The sequence below is a fragment of the Pogonomyrmex barbatus genome, unplaced genomic scaffold (assembly GCF_055798465.1).
Source record: "Pogonomyrmex barbatus isolate J1 unplaced genomic scaffold, ASM5579846v1 scaffold5, whole genome shotgun sequence".
Lineage (NCBI taxonomy): Eukaryota > Metazoa > Arthropoda > Insecta > Hymenoptera > Formicidae > Pogonomyrmex > Pogonomyrmex barbatus.
Genome location: NW_028297149.1, coordinates 7,122,668 through 7,137,340, shown reverse-complemented (window position 1 = coordinate 7,137,340; position 14,673 = coordinate 7,122,668). Strand labels below are relative to the sequence as shown.

General features: G+C 26.5%; 1 protein-coding gene across 1 annotated transcript; it reads left to right on the top strand.

The window, feature by feature from the left end:
* Positions 1 to 6,031: 6,031 nt before the first annotated feature.
* Positions 6,032 to 14,633, top strand: LOC105425391 (G protein-coupled receptor Mth-like). The gene is made up of 10 exons (XM_011636132.3): positions 6,032 to 6,290; positions 6,375 to 7,751; positions 8,613 to 8,966; positions 9,681 to 9,981; positions 10,143 to 10,362; positions 10,939 to 11,162; positions 11,237 to 11,315; positions 11,848 to 12,029; positions 12,712 to 12,910; positions 13,658 to 14,633. The coding sequence occupies exons 2-10, from the start codon at positions 7,488 to 7,490 to the stop codon at positions 13,989 to 13,991; spliced, it is 2,157 nt and encodes a 718-aa protein (XP_011634434.2). The 5' UTR covers positions 6,032 to 6,290; positions 6,375 to 7,487; the 3' UTR covers positions 13,992 to 14,633.
* Positions 14,634 to 14,673: the final 40 nt, after the last annotated feature.

The window sequence follows — 14,673 nt, the reverse complement described above, 5'->3', positions numbered from 1 at the left end:
TAAAAATTATTTTTTACACGTTAAATAATACTTTTTCAGTGATATCTACTTGAAAATGTACTACAAAATGCACATGTGCAATGTTAATAAAATTAATTTTTGTACGTGTGTGTAAGGTTGGACGAATTTTGGAATGCCATACAATCTACTTACGATTTAGAAACAATAAATTCAGAGAGAATTAATATGAAAGATATTATGAATCCTTGGATAAATGAAATGCAATATTCTGTTCTTCAAGGGCAATTTGAAGAAAGAAATAGCGAGTACATTTATAGTGGAAAATTTTTCTAAGCTGTGAAAAATACGTGATATACACTAACTGTCATCATATAATATATTCACAGAAACTTCACCATCGTATTGGCTGGATATACAATACACACATAAATATAGACAAATATAGAAACCTGAGATACGTGTGGAAAATGTGTGGAACATGTAGATGATAATCAATATGCAACAGACTGATAAATAATAAATTAATATTTTTTTAAAATTAATATTTTTTACACTATGGATATGATTAACTTATTTAATTTTTAACAAGATTGAATATTTCCAAAGATTGAATATTTATAAAAAAAAAGTAGCTTTTTGCTTTTCTTTTAGAGCATCTCTTGCTTTTAACATACATAATTTTAATACATATTAAAGTAATATTAATTAAATGAACATTATAAAATTTAATAATACAACACAAAGTTTAGTAAGTAATATAAAGTTTATTCTAATTATGTTCACTCTCTAGAGATTTAAATATCAATGAGTAATTTTTTGCTCAACAAATTATATTTAACATATCTTAAAACACATTTTATAAGTACATTCATACATCTAAATATTTAACATTAGTTTAATTTTTTGCAATTTCTACATTATTTATAAATAAATATAAATTTTGCAAAAAATTTGATATTGCAGTATGGGTTGTTAAGTATATAACCGATGATACTCAATGAAAAATTCAATATTATTTCACAAATAGCAACTTATATTTTTTTATTATTTGTAATATAAACCAATTTACTATATATAAAAAGAATTTTTATCATCATTTAATTTAAATTTATAGTTCAAACTAAGAAAATAATATTTAGGATTATATTATTTTAAATTTGATATCAAAGAGAGTAATGCTTAAAAACATTTATTTATTGTGTGATAGGATATAAATAATTTCAAGGATTATAAATTATTTCAAGGAAAATTGATTAAGAATTGTACTTTATCTTAATTCTGAGAATTATGCAAAGATATTCCCAACCATGCTCAAATCATTGATGACGCATTTTACTTTGTAACCTCAGGCAAATTCTAGTTATTTATATTCTGAGAATTTGCAAAATACTTAGAGAAAGAAGTAGATCATATAGTATAGTATTCCATGCTTAAAGATATTAAACACATGTCATGTATCGTACCAATTCCGCACGATGCGCAAGATAAAAATAATATTAATAAAAATGTATTTTACATTAATGCATTTAAAAACATTCATTTTATATTAAATTAATTATTTAAATAGTTTTCGAGAAATAATGCTTGTAGTTAAGAAATTACGTTTACAGATCTGCGCTTCTATAATTTAGCAACTTAGCAACTCTGAATAAATAAATTATACAAAGTGTTTATGTTAATGTCTAACAAATAAAGCACTCAAATTATTGGATCAGCTATTTGAAAAAATTAGATATAAGCAAAATTATTAACGAAAACCATTTTACTAAATGTTTGAGGCCGCTAAATGGGCATGCATTCTTGGTGATAGCAAATGCAAGAAAGAAACATTACTTAAAATGGCATTTAGCAAATCAGACGTAATTCGTATTAAGTTCCAGTATATTTCTGTATAGTATCTGTATAGTATCTGCAAAGCTCGATATATTTTAAATAGAAATATACATAAAAATATGTTATACCTTTATTAAAAATTTATATTTAAATTTTTTAGATAAACTTTTACCATGGTGAAAGAAATGGACATATTATAATGATTTGTCTTACATTCCTTCTGGCAAAATTTCTTACTTGAATGAAATTTTTGAAACCGGAAATTCAGAAATACTAGCTTGCTCTGAAATCTATAATATCTTATATTATTTTATTGTATTACAATTAAGACATGCACAAACAAATTCTGTCATTAAAAACCTTAGTCTGTTTAATTTTGTTCTTTAGAAACATACAGGCTCATCATTTTATTACTTATTAAATAAATAGGACAAAATCAAACCTAAGTAATGTGTTATCGTTTTAACAAAATATCTTAATCTTAATTACATACAATTAGTAAAGTTTATTATATTATTTTTAATATTATATATTTTGTTTCTCTAGAGAAATTAGTACAATTGCAACATTAGTCATAATCATAAATAATGTTTATACTTTCGAGGAACTTACTCCTGTAAAACGCAATATTACTTATTAAATTTTTGGTTTTTATTAAATTTTAATAACATTACATATTATTAAATAGAAAGTGTTTTTTAATTTGATCTTAGTGAAAACGAAATATACTCAAAACTTAATTGTCAAAGTGAAGTGTAACACGTTTCAATTTTATTTTGCAAAAATTGAAAAGATTATTCATTTCACTTTCAATCATGTACATACGTGTATTACGAATGTATATTATTGTTTTTAACAAACAATAATACACATATCAAAAAGTTGTATCATTTATAAAAAATAAGCCAACATTAATATTTTCTTTTATGTTATTCTGTTTGGGATATACAGGATCTTTGATAATTATTTATAAGCGTACGACGTATGCAGGTAGAGCGGATAAAACTGTGTAGAAAAATACGTAAATTTGCAGCTAAATATGACTGGAGTTTAAGCGGATATTATAATTCTTTATATTTGAAATGATTAAATAAATAGCAGCAAATTTACTTATTGTCTAACTCGACACATCGATTTGGGTACACTTGTTTGTGTACAAAAATCTTTCATTAGTGTCTCTTGTTTATAAGTTATTAATTAATAAATAATCGTGAATATATGTGCGCTTATGCGAAGTAGTAAAATCTAGCAATATGCACTTTCAAGGTTTGTAGGAGCACGAATGCCAGTGCGTATCTCTAGAGTATGAAAATATGTATAATTTAAGAGAATAATCTATCATTTGTAAATTACATCCCGATACCTCGTTGTATTTCTAGCAATCGTAAATGCGTGTCATAACAGGCTGTCTTTTTCCACGGATGCACTCTGATTCGTAAACATAAAAATAACTCTTTGATAGTTGCATAATCCGCGAAATCATAAAAAGCTTCTTTACTTAATACAATCGTTCTACGCACAAGCTATTCATCAATTCATCAATTATTAAATAGTCTATAAAATTATATATACAATTTAATGTTATATTATTTTATATATATATATATATAGTATAATATAACTATTTAATATTGTGTTACAATTTAACATTTTAAAGTTAATAATTCTACAAGATATATACTTAACATGTGCCCATGCGAATTTTGCAGATACAGTGGATATGCTTGAAATTTAAAAACCTATTTCTTACGGCCCAAACAAAATTAAGCATGCGCAAGCCTAAAGTAATCAGGCACTTGAAATCTTATAACCATTATTATTAATACTTATTAGTTCTTTTTTAGCTTTTACTGATCAAATAACAAAAAACTGTGTGGCAATAAACTAATGCTGCTTTAGACTACATTTATTGTCACATATATTGAAAATATATTTGCATAAAAATATATAATATTCATAAAAATATATAACATCACATATATCATAGACTGTCAATACTGATAGTGAATTGAAACGCAATCTAAATTTACAAGTTTGTGCTTAAAATAGATATTTAAGTACTCGGTATTCAGGTTAGTTTTCCTGCTTCTCGCTTCTATATCATTGTAACTATGTAATTATAGAGTCATTATAGAGTCCAACGAGCGATCTAAATTGTTTGGAATAATTAATGAATTTTTAATATCAATATCAATGTGCTTTAAAATATATTATTAATATTATAATAAATATTTATTATTCTTAAATAAGGTATTTTAATCTTAATATTTATTAAAAAAATATATATAAATTTTTAATAAATGTTAAAATGTATATAATATATATAAATATACGTATAAAAATAAAATTTTATGTACATGTTTTATACATACATATAAAATTCACGTCAAGTTAACAATTTTGTATTAATCTCAACTCTAACTATTTTTATTTATGAAATCGGTCGTCCTAAACTACACTAAGTAAATAGTAAGATGATGTGAATACCAATACGTAATTATTAATCTAATCTAAACGTTATGAACAATACTGTGTTCATTAACGTTTAAGATCATGTAAAAATAGCTAATAAAACCTCAAATTTAAATTTCTTATATAATTCTATAATTATATAATTGAGTTCTTAGATAATTGTATATAATAACAATTTTAAATATTATGTAGTATTTGCTTCTTATTCTACTTTTATAATAAATTTTGTATCAATACATCTATTAATACTATTTCATTATTGACAATACAATATAATATATTGTTTAGCCGAATTAAATTTTAAATAACAGAACAGAGAAGACAACAATTCAACAAACTCGATTTTAGGATTCTGATATATTTTCTCTTATTGAATCGATATAATAAACTTGGAATCAATAATCATTATACCATATTACACAAAATACCATAATGTATAATTTTTAATGGACTTACGACGCAACAACTTAAAGCAATTTAATAAATTCATAATTGAATTTGAAATTCCTCCCCTTTCTTAATACAAGAAATTTATTTTAATTGAAAAGAACTGTATTTAATCAAAATAAATATTTTACATAATTAATATTTAGATAAATATTAAATATAAATTATTTAAAAAACTATGTAATTAAAAAATGTTATATAATAAATGCTATGTAATAAAAAAATTATTATAAATATTAATAATTATATATTGAATTAAAAACAGAAAAACAAAAGTTATTACAAAGTATTACTTTAATGGAAAGAATATATTTTACAAAATAATATTACTTTGCTTATTACAAGAAATTATTTTATTTTATATCAATTACTGGCGCCAGTTGTTGATATTAAATTTTTATACAAATGGTACATGTTACTTGGATTGTATGTATAACTAACGCCAATAATTAATATTTTAAAGTAGTATATATTTTATGTAATATACATAAATAAGATGCTCAATTTCATTTTAAACAGTCAAATATCTTGAAATCATAGTACGTAAAAAAAGAAATTTCATATAAAAGTTGTAGGATTTCGAGGAGGATATATAATATTAATTCATTTACCATATTAATGCTATTGTCGAAATTTTTTTTGTTGCCATTTTTAAAGTAAAACCAAATTAATAATATTAATTTTTATAATTTATTCAATATACATTTACGATATTTGAAATAATATATGTATATATATATACTTTAATATATATATTTGAGGTTTGATGAAAGCGCGAAATAGAAAGTTTTAGTGCGGTCCAGTACAGCAATAAAGAAGAGATCTTATATATTGTCATAAAAAATAAGGAATTGATGAAATCAGGAGTTGACTTCCTTTTAGTAATCGTTAATTGTGTTAAAGATAATTTTCAAATAACAATATAAATACAATATGTATATGATAATAATATATATCTGCAATAACAATATTAATAACTTTCCTGAAAGAAAATGAGAAGTATAACAGGAATATAACAGGAAATGGGAAAAAGTATACATAATATTATTGTAAAAAATAATATCCCTTAATAATACATTATTTATATAATGTAAAGGAAAAAAGATAAAACAACGTTAAATACGCTCTAGCAGTGATTCATTACACTTATTTTCTTTAATTGGAGGATTTTCATTTTGCGTGCTTCCTTGTTTCGTGACGCTCGCGATTTGCGCATGATCGATATGGATCGTGATAATTCATAACATATCGTTTTGCACTTCGTCCTCGCGATCCTGCGAACAGATTTTTCCGAACGCTCGACACGACCACAAGTCTCATAGTTTCCTTAAAGTGCGTGATAAAACATTGTGTCTACGAAAGGATTGCTAGCTCTATAAATCTGAATCATCGAACGAGGATTATTAATAAAATCAAAGAAAACTAGTCTTCTCGATTACGTTTCCCGAGGCATTTTTTTTCCTGGAAAACGCGTGAAAGCACTGAACATTCGCCCACAACAGTAATCAACAAAATATTATAAATATAATAAAATATATATTACGAAGAATTAGAAAAAGGAACATGTATATATATATGTATATATAAGAAATATTTATATATTATTCTTAAAAAACACGTAAAATATATCACAAATGTATATCGCAAATTTAACTTTCTAGGAAAGTGATCCTTAGTTTCATTGCGTTGTGAAAAACGTATGGAACGCAGAACTAGTTACACGTTTATATTTATCGCAAGCGCATTGCATGACTCACGAACGCGGAAGGATAATGCATTAATAACGACGTTATCTTAGACGGTATTATGTAAATAATCGATTGAAGCTGTCCTTGAGACAAAGATAATACGATAATCGTTTTGGATGAAAGAGTGCACGGACAAATATTTGATTCCATTCCTAAGAAGATGAAAAATGACAGCATAAAAAAGAGCCCTATTGTCATTAGCCTTTTGCAATTGCAATTAGCAAATGCGAACATTGAGAGTGAAAAAAGTGAATTGATTAATAAATTCGCTTATATTGTGATATTGTGTTACATAAATTTTTATCTGCAGATTTTCTGTAGTTGGAGACTTTTGAAAATTTAATAATCCGATATTATATGGTTATGTGATATCAGATACCATATAATACAAATTATATAAGCTGTTTTTTTTTCTGAATGTTTAATAGTGTTCACATATAAACTCCAACTCTCTGAATTCTCTGAGTTGACGTCATCCCAATTAGCTGACGCAAATCTATTTAAGACAACGCTTGGAATAGAAGAATCAAAACACGAATGAAGAGGTAGCTAGTATGTGCGTATTACTGTATGAGTATTAATTTAGCTGTGCATAAAATTTGCACAACTATAAGTCTTCATGAGCAGTCGCATAAGTCTTCAGAACTTAAAGTGTACTTAAAGTGTACTTAAAGGAATTGGTTTAAATATATGATTTAAAATAATCTATGCAGAAATTCTTTCGAGAAAGGAAAACGATGATTGAACATATCAATGATGAATAGAATTATATTTTTATAGAAACTAACATAAAAATAAAATAGAAAAAAAAGAAGATGTAAGTATACAACGAAAATTAAATGCGCGGTTTTGAAACGTAACGCATTGCAAAATGACCGAAATAATATAATAATAAGAAAGTAGTAATTTGGACATCAAGAAGAGATAGAAATCATCAGAGAGTGTTTGCTTTGGAAAAAGTAATAATTGTAGTAATGGAATAATTGAGTAATTGTAATAATTGAGGGATTGAATTCTCATACAGTTATGTTTACGAAAAGATTCGTTTTGTTCGCTCTGGTGTTATCCTCGACGGGAGTGTCGTCGGAATCACATCTGTCGAAATGTTGTCCGCCAGGAAAGATCTTCTCAGAACATTCCATCTTGGAGTGCGTTTCAGTGCCGAAGAACGCAAAAGAACTTCACCATTGGAACATTACTGCGGCATTCCAAGGAGTTCCTCAGTGCGACGAACTCGAGAATCTTGTAATAACACCACTCAATGTTCTCGATTCTGACAAATTTTTGGAGGTAAATTGTGAATGATTAAATTGAGAAAAACATCTTTAATGAGAACAGTAATATCTTGATTTCTGATGCTTAGCTAGGTAGAAGTCAAGTATCTTCAATGATGAAGTAAGAAGAGAAGTGTGTCTCTTAGTTTCTAATAAAATTCATAATCAAAATTCATGATAAAACGTATAATAAAAAGTGAAATTAAATAACACTTTTCATTTGTCTTTTATTTTGCGAGTTGTTACTTATCTTTATCATTAAGACAAATTGAAAGACAAATTGAAAAGATGCGATACGTCGGTATTTGGCAAAAGAAGTTAAGCATTTTCAATAAAAAACAAAAAAAAAGTACATGAAAAATTTACAAAATATACAATAGGACAGAGACTATCTAGATATATAGACTATCAGAGATAATCTTTTACAATTAAAGTAATAAAAACATCTCAATGAATTGAAACAGCAATCACTTTTTCAAATAATAACCACTGCTTTAACTTATTCAAGCGGTGCGATGCGTTTTTTCCCATGAAGAATGCATATAGAAATAATGGAAATAATGAAAATAATGAAGATTAAATGAATAAATATACATTTATGCAAGAAAGTATTTTTAGTTTTTCAAAACTGGAAAAAATTTAATAAGATCTGATATTTAACGTATAGAAAATATAAAATTTAACATTTGAAAGTTCACATAATGGTATTTTTATAGTTATAGTAATTATTTTATAGCAGTTATTATCATCACGTGATATAATTCAAGTACACAATTTCAATTATGTAATTGATTTGATGCGTGAAATGGTAGAGATAAATGTAGTTAGTTTCGTTAAAAAAGAATGTTCCTTCGTAAATCTAGTAAATTCTTTGCAGGTACCAACTTGCCTCGAAATATATCACAAGCAAACAACTGGAGAAAGCATTATAATAGTCGTTCATTGTTTATCGAATAAAGACCGACAATCAAAAGCGATTAATGCATCTCTTCCGCAAGTTGCATACGTCAGAAAATGTTGCCCTTACGATACCATATATGACAGCCACAGGAAAGCTTGCGTGTCTCCGTTAAAGAAATCAGAGAGCTTCGTAACATTTTTGTTAAACAAAGCAACTGATACAGATGTCGTGATAACTACTGAAGGGCCACCCACGTGCAAAGGACCAATCGTCGATTATGAAATCAACGAAAATGATATCTTTTTGCGGAACAATCCAAATTCGAGCAAGGCAAGATCGAAATTTCTAAGTTTTCAAGTCTCTTATAATTGTACGATTTCTTAATTTGAAAATTATTACCTTGAATATTTCAAGAAATCGATTTTATAAATGAACAATGAATAATGAAATAAAGAGGATTAATTTTAAATCAAGATATTTTCATATATAAGCAAGAATATTATAATCTTCATATGGAAGATTCTTGATCTTGATGTGAGCCAAAGTATAATACTTATATCATCACAAATTCAATCAAATCAAGATTGATATTTTCTAAGAAAATTATAATTTTATTGCTTATATATATGAAAATATTTGCCTTGATTTAGGACACATTCTTTCATGAAACGGATAAAGTTTAAGCAACAACTTAAAAAATTGACTATAAATCAAACCTCTATTAAGGAATTTTAAATAATTATTAATAATTTTATAAATAATTATTTTCTCTTTTTATACGTTTGAAACCAATTAAATTTGTTTAATATCATGTTATAAATTATGCAAATATATGAATTATCAATTACATCTAGAATCTTGATAAATGTCATAATATAGATTTTATGCTTTTAGTTATATTCTAAATGTTTTAATAAAATATACAATTTTAAAACGTCTGTAAAAATATTAAAATAAATATGACTATAAATATAAAAATAAACATGACTTTTAAACATGTTTAGTACAAATTAAAATAAGATTAAATGGAAAACAACTTCACAGGTGATGGTTCCAGCATTTAAAAATGCTACCATCAAAGAGGAACTCTTGCTTACCGAGGATACAGCTTGCCTCGAGATGACGCCGAATTCCGTTTTTAATCGAACATTGGCAGTGCGGATCTGCAGAGATTCAGAATTTTGCGATCGAAATGTCTGCATAAGAAAGTGCTGCGCCGAAAATGAGTTTTTGTATGCAGGAAGATGTAATAAAACTGTTACACCCGATCAGCCGATAGAGTTTTCCCAGGCTTTAGCGAATGCAATGAGTCAAACGAAATCGTCCACTTTTGACACGGCCAAAGGTTTCTCTATTTATATTTAATTATATTTAAACTCTTTTATTGTCACCACAAAGCAAAATTAACTTTTTGTTTAAAATTAATTATTAATTAATGACAATTGAAATAAGTTGTCAACAAAAATTTTGCGCACTTATTTAACAGATTGCTTTTTAATTGCTCAGATTATGGAATTGTGGTTGGAAATCCATGCAAAAACGAAGCGTATGCCATGGATTCAAAAAAACAGGAATGGTTGCTAACATCAGAAGGATATGTTTTTTTCGATAATGACATCTATAACGAGAGTAATTACTGCATGGATGTCTATTATAATGTAACATTTGATTATAACTTTTATTTGTTTATGTGCTTCATCCCACCAATAGATGAATTGCCAGTAAGGTAAATTAGCCATTTCTATTTTCTTCAATTGTAAAATGTATCATTCAATATGTATTTTATTTGACTTTATTCAACTTTATTGGTAATTATCTTACAAAAATGGACAAAAGAAATTTTGCGCACAAATTATGTTTCGCAGCGTCTCGAAAATAATAATTGGATACTACTATAATGCTTTGTAATATCGAAAAAATAATTTTTTTCAGGATACAAGTTTTTGTTGAATTAAAATAACAAACGTATTTCATTAAATTGATACACAATTTTAGAGCATTTATGTGTATTTAGACTTTGACTTTTTCTCTACAAATTCTGTCAAATTTGACAAAATTCGACAAGCTTAATTTCTTTAAACTTTGCAAAATCAAATAAATATTGTCGACGCATTGAACAGTAGATCGTATTCTAGTTGAAACCTCCAAACAATTTAGTTATGTATAGCGTATAAAAAAAAATGTTTATCTCTGTTTCTATGAAATTAATAAATATAATATCAACAGATTAATTTTTTAAAGCTCAGATAAATGTATTATACGCTACGAAGAATACAACGTGAAATATATTTTTTATTGATAGTACCCAGGTGATTCTCTCCCTGCAAGTTGCTAATTGCATTTTTCTGCTGATGACTCTGTTCATATACACGTGCCTACCGAGTTTACAAAATGTTCACGGTAAAACGCTCATGTGCCATGTGGGTAGCTTCTCCATGACTTATGCTTGTGCACTTGTCTATAACTTGAGCATATACTTTAAACTGATAGAGCAGCAACATATCGCAATGACAAGCACAGTATTAGGTAATACGAATATACTGGAAAGACATATACAAAAACAATGTTAAGAAAACAAAAACAAATAACTATTTTTTCAGGCTACGTCGTGTTGTTCAATTATCTATCAGCGTATACCTGGCTTAACGTCATGTGCTTCGACATATGGTGGACATTCGGGTAAGTTATATGTAATCACGTCATGTGTAATTGCGTGAACGGGACAAATAGTATAATCAAGAAAATTGAATAAATGTAACAATGCAATAATTCTCTCGAAAAGGAAATTAATGACAATCTCTCTTAGATAATTTTTGAATAAATTAAAAGACATTATTTTATGAAGATGAAAGTTTGTTAAAGAAAAGGAATTGAGGAAAATTGTATTTTTTTATTTATGATTATCTTGATATTGTTTAAATTACTTCGTTGAGCTTTCATAAAATGTTTCATTGATCAATATCTTGCCATTCCTGTTAATTGCTTTCCATCATAGTCAGCATCCCTACGTACGTTCTCCACAAATTTATTGCGTTCTACTAAGATTGCTATTAAAAATATCATCTTAAGAAGGATTTAGAATGAATCTAGAGATTTTTTTTATCATTCTGTTTGGAACAGTTCTCGAAGTTATATCTTAAAATTACACTGTTATTCTCAAGAATATGCATCCTTAACCTTCTGAAGTAATTATAATCTATTTTATTTATAGAGTTTTACGCGAAAGTACTATTCCTAAAGCACACAAGCATAGAAAAAGATTCCGGTTATACTGTGCATATGCATGGGGCCTTTCCCTCGTGGTAACAATCTTGACTATCATTGCCGACCGCACGGATATTCTGCCATACTATTTGCAGCCTGGTATTGGCATTAGAAAGTGTTGGTTTATACGTAAGTCACTTACAATCAATAACTGTTTGAGATAATATAACGTCAAATTGTCAACACTAATTACGGAATTTTTGCAAAGACTATCGAACTACATCAGAAAAGATTTAGTGAATAGTTGCACTCCTTTGCTATTATAATTTAAATGTTGGGAATAGATGAAGTCGAGAATTGGTAGAAATTAACTTGTAGTCAGAAAATTGATTTGACATTCAGAATATTGAGAAGAAAGCAAACGTAAAGTTTCCGTTCTTATTACTATGCTACAATTATCCGATAAAAAGTTTTTGGAACAACTTTCCTGTGCTAGCGTAAATATAGATATCTTTGATTTATAATATGCAATAAAATCGTAACTGTTCCTATAACAAATTTCATTTATATTGCCAAAATAATGGCATTCAATAACAGTCAACAAGTAACAAGTATTTTTAACAAATAATTGTTAAAATTTAAAAAGAAGATAAAATTATCAAAGTCTTAAGTTATTATTGAATTATATTTTTCAATCTATCTTGTATAACGAAGTATGTCAAATTAATTTTTTTAATATAAAGATATTAATCAAATGTAATAATCAAATGATATAAATTCAGAAAATATAATATTTTTGTATTTACAATACAATTTCTTCATAATATGCAAATAATATGTTTTTCTTAATTTTTTAAATTAAATATTACAGAATTAGATGTTAAAAAAGATGAGAATTCGTATGGTGAATTAGTTTTCTTCACCGGACCAGTATTGATTCTACTGCTATCCAATGTCAGATTTTTTATTTTGACATTGTCGTATTGCAATAAAGTGAAAGCAGAGATTAAAAAAATGACTATGAACCCTGAGGATCCGAAAAGCAAACGATACCATTCCGATAAGAAGAAGTAAGTTATTCTTTTTCGCCAGTTCAGTGAGAAACAGAATGATTTCATTCACAAAAATAACGAAAACGATAAAAAAACGAAAAAAGATATTTTTGACAACAAATTCGCAATTAATGCACATAGATTTGAGTAATTCATGATTTCAAAACATTTTGATTTTTATTATTTTCATTAGAACATCCTTCCTCGAAATTATTTTAGTCGATATCTCTGCAAGAACTCGATGATCATTCTTTATCTAAAATTAAAATTAGAAGCACGACAATAAAATTTTATGTATTCAGGAATACATTTTGATTAAAAATCTAAAATAATGTCGGTTTCTTTCGCTGTGATTTCGCATATTTGGATATAACTCATTAGATTCCAAGGGAGATCTTAAATAATATAATAATAATAATAATAATAATAATAATAATAATTGATATTAAGACTTTAAGTAACAAATACATTAAAAATTTATTACTGATGGAACATAATTTACAATGTGTACAAATGTATTCAGAATAGAACTACAAATAATTTCCTATTTATTGTTAATTAAAATTCCATGAATGGGGAAGATTTGAAAAATAAGCTCTTTGTTGTAATAATCGTATTAAGAATTTGTAAATATATATAGTTCAATCAAACTTGAACTTTGCTTTTATCTATATTTTTTGTTAATTGTAAGTTATTCATTTTATTAAATAATTATTTTATTAAAAATTATTTTATTTTATTGAAATGTATTATTTTTTCCGACAGATTTCTCATGAACGTCAAGTTATTTATCGTCATGGGAATATCATGGAATAACGAGGTGGTGTCGTGTTTTCTAGTAAAATGTTTAAAGTACGAATACTGGAACTACGTGTTTTTCACGAATGAAAGCGTTAATTGCCTCCAAGGCATACTTGTCTTCACTTTTCTCATCTTGAAGAATCGCGTTTACCGAGAGCTCCGTAGGCGATTAGGTCTGGATACCAAGAAAAAACCGATTCCGATATGTAACGCCACTATAACTTTGGATGGAGAAGAAATCAAGAAAAATGCGAGTAACGATACATTAATGACTACGTTACCGAATTCAACGCTATAAGACAACTGAGACGTTATGAAATAACTAACTGCTTAACATAAATCACTTAAGGACCAACAGATTTTAAATCGAAGTATACAATCGAAGTATACAATGTACGCGGATCACAGTATGCTTTATTTAAGACTTGATATATTTACGTGATATGAATCGAAACGCGAACTTGCTTTCTATTGGACAAAATAAATATATAATTAGATATTTTTATAAATAGTAATTAGAAAGGAGTATGATTATGAAAGATGTCGCGAGAGCTGTCCATATTTGAAATCAATATTTTCAAGGTTTGATGCCTTATTGTCAAAACACTGGTAGATCCTGAAATTGCAATAATAATACAACATATGCAAAACATATGCAAAGCTTTATAAAATAAAATTTTCCACTTCGTTTGAGTTGTTAAAATAAATTGTTAAAAGTTATTTTTTCAATTATATTTTCTTTAATAAACAGAACTTTGTTGTATTATATCTTGCTCGTCATTTTACAAATTTTCCTCAACATATTTATTTTATTATAAAATACTTTAATACGTTAAATATTTAATTTATAATTTATAAATAATAGTTTTGTCACGTTCTGTGTTATTGATTGAAAATGATATAATTGTCTGTGATATCAATAATAATGAATTTTGTTTGAGTTGAAATGTTTTTAACATTTATACTGAACTAATAGTACT

Coding starts and splice junctions, on each gene's coding strand:
- LOC105425391 (XM_011636132.3), top strand. CDS start 7,488: ATGTTTACGAAAAGATTCGTTTTGTTCGCTCTGGTGTTATCCTCGACG. Junction 7,752..8,612: donor ATTCTGACAAATTTTTGGAG/GTAAATTGTGAA, acceptor AATTCTTTGCAG/GTACCAACTTGCCTCGAAAT. Junction 10,363..10,938: donor ATAGATGAATTGCCAGTAAG/GTAAATTAGCCA, acceptor TTTTATTGATAG/TACCCAGGTGATTCTCTCCC.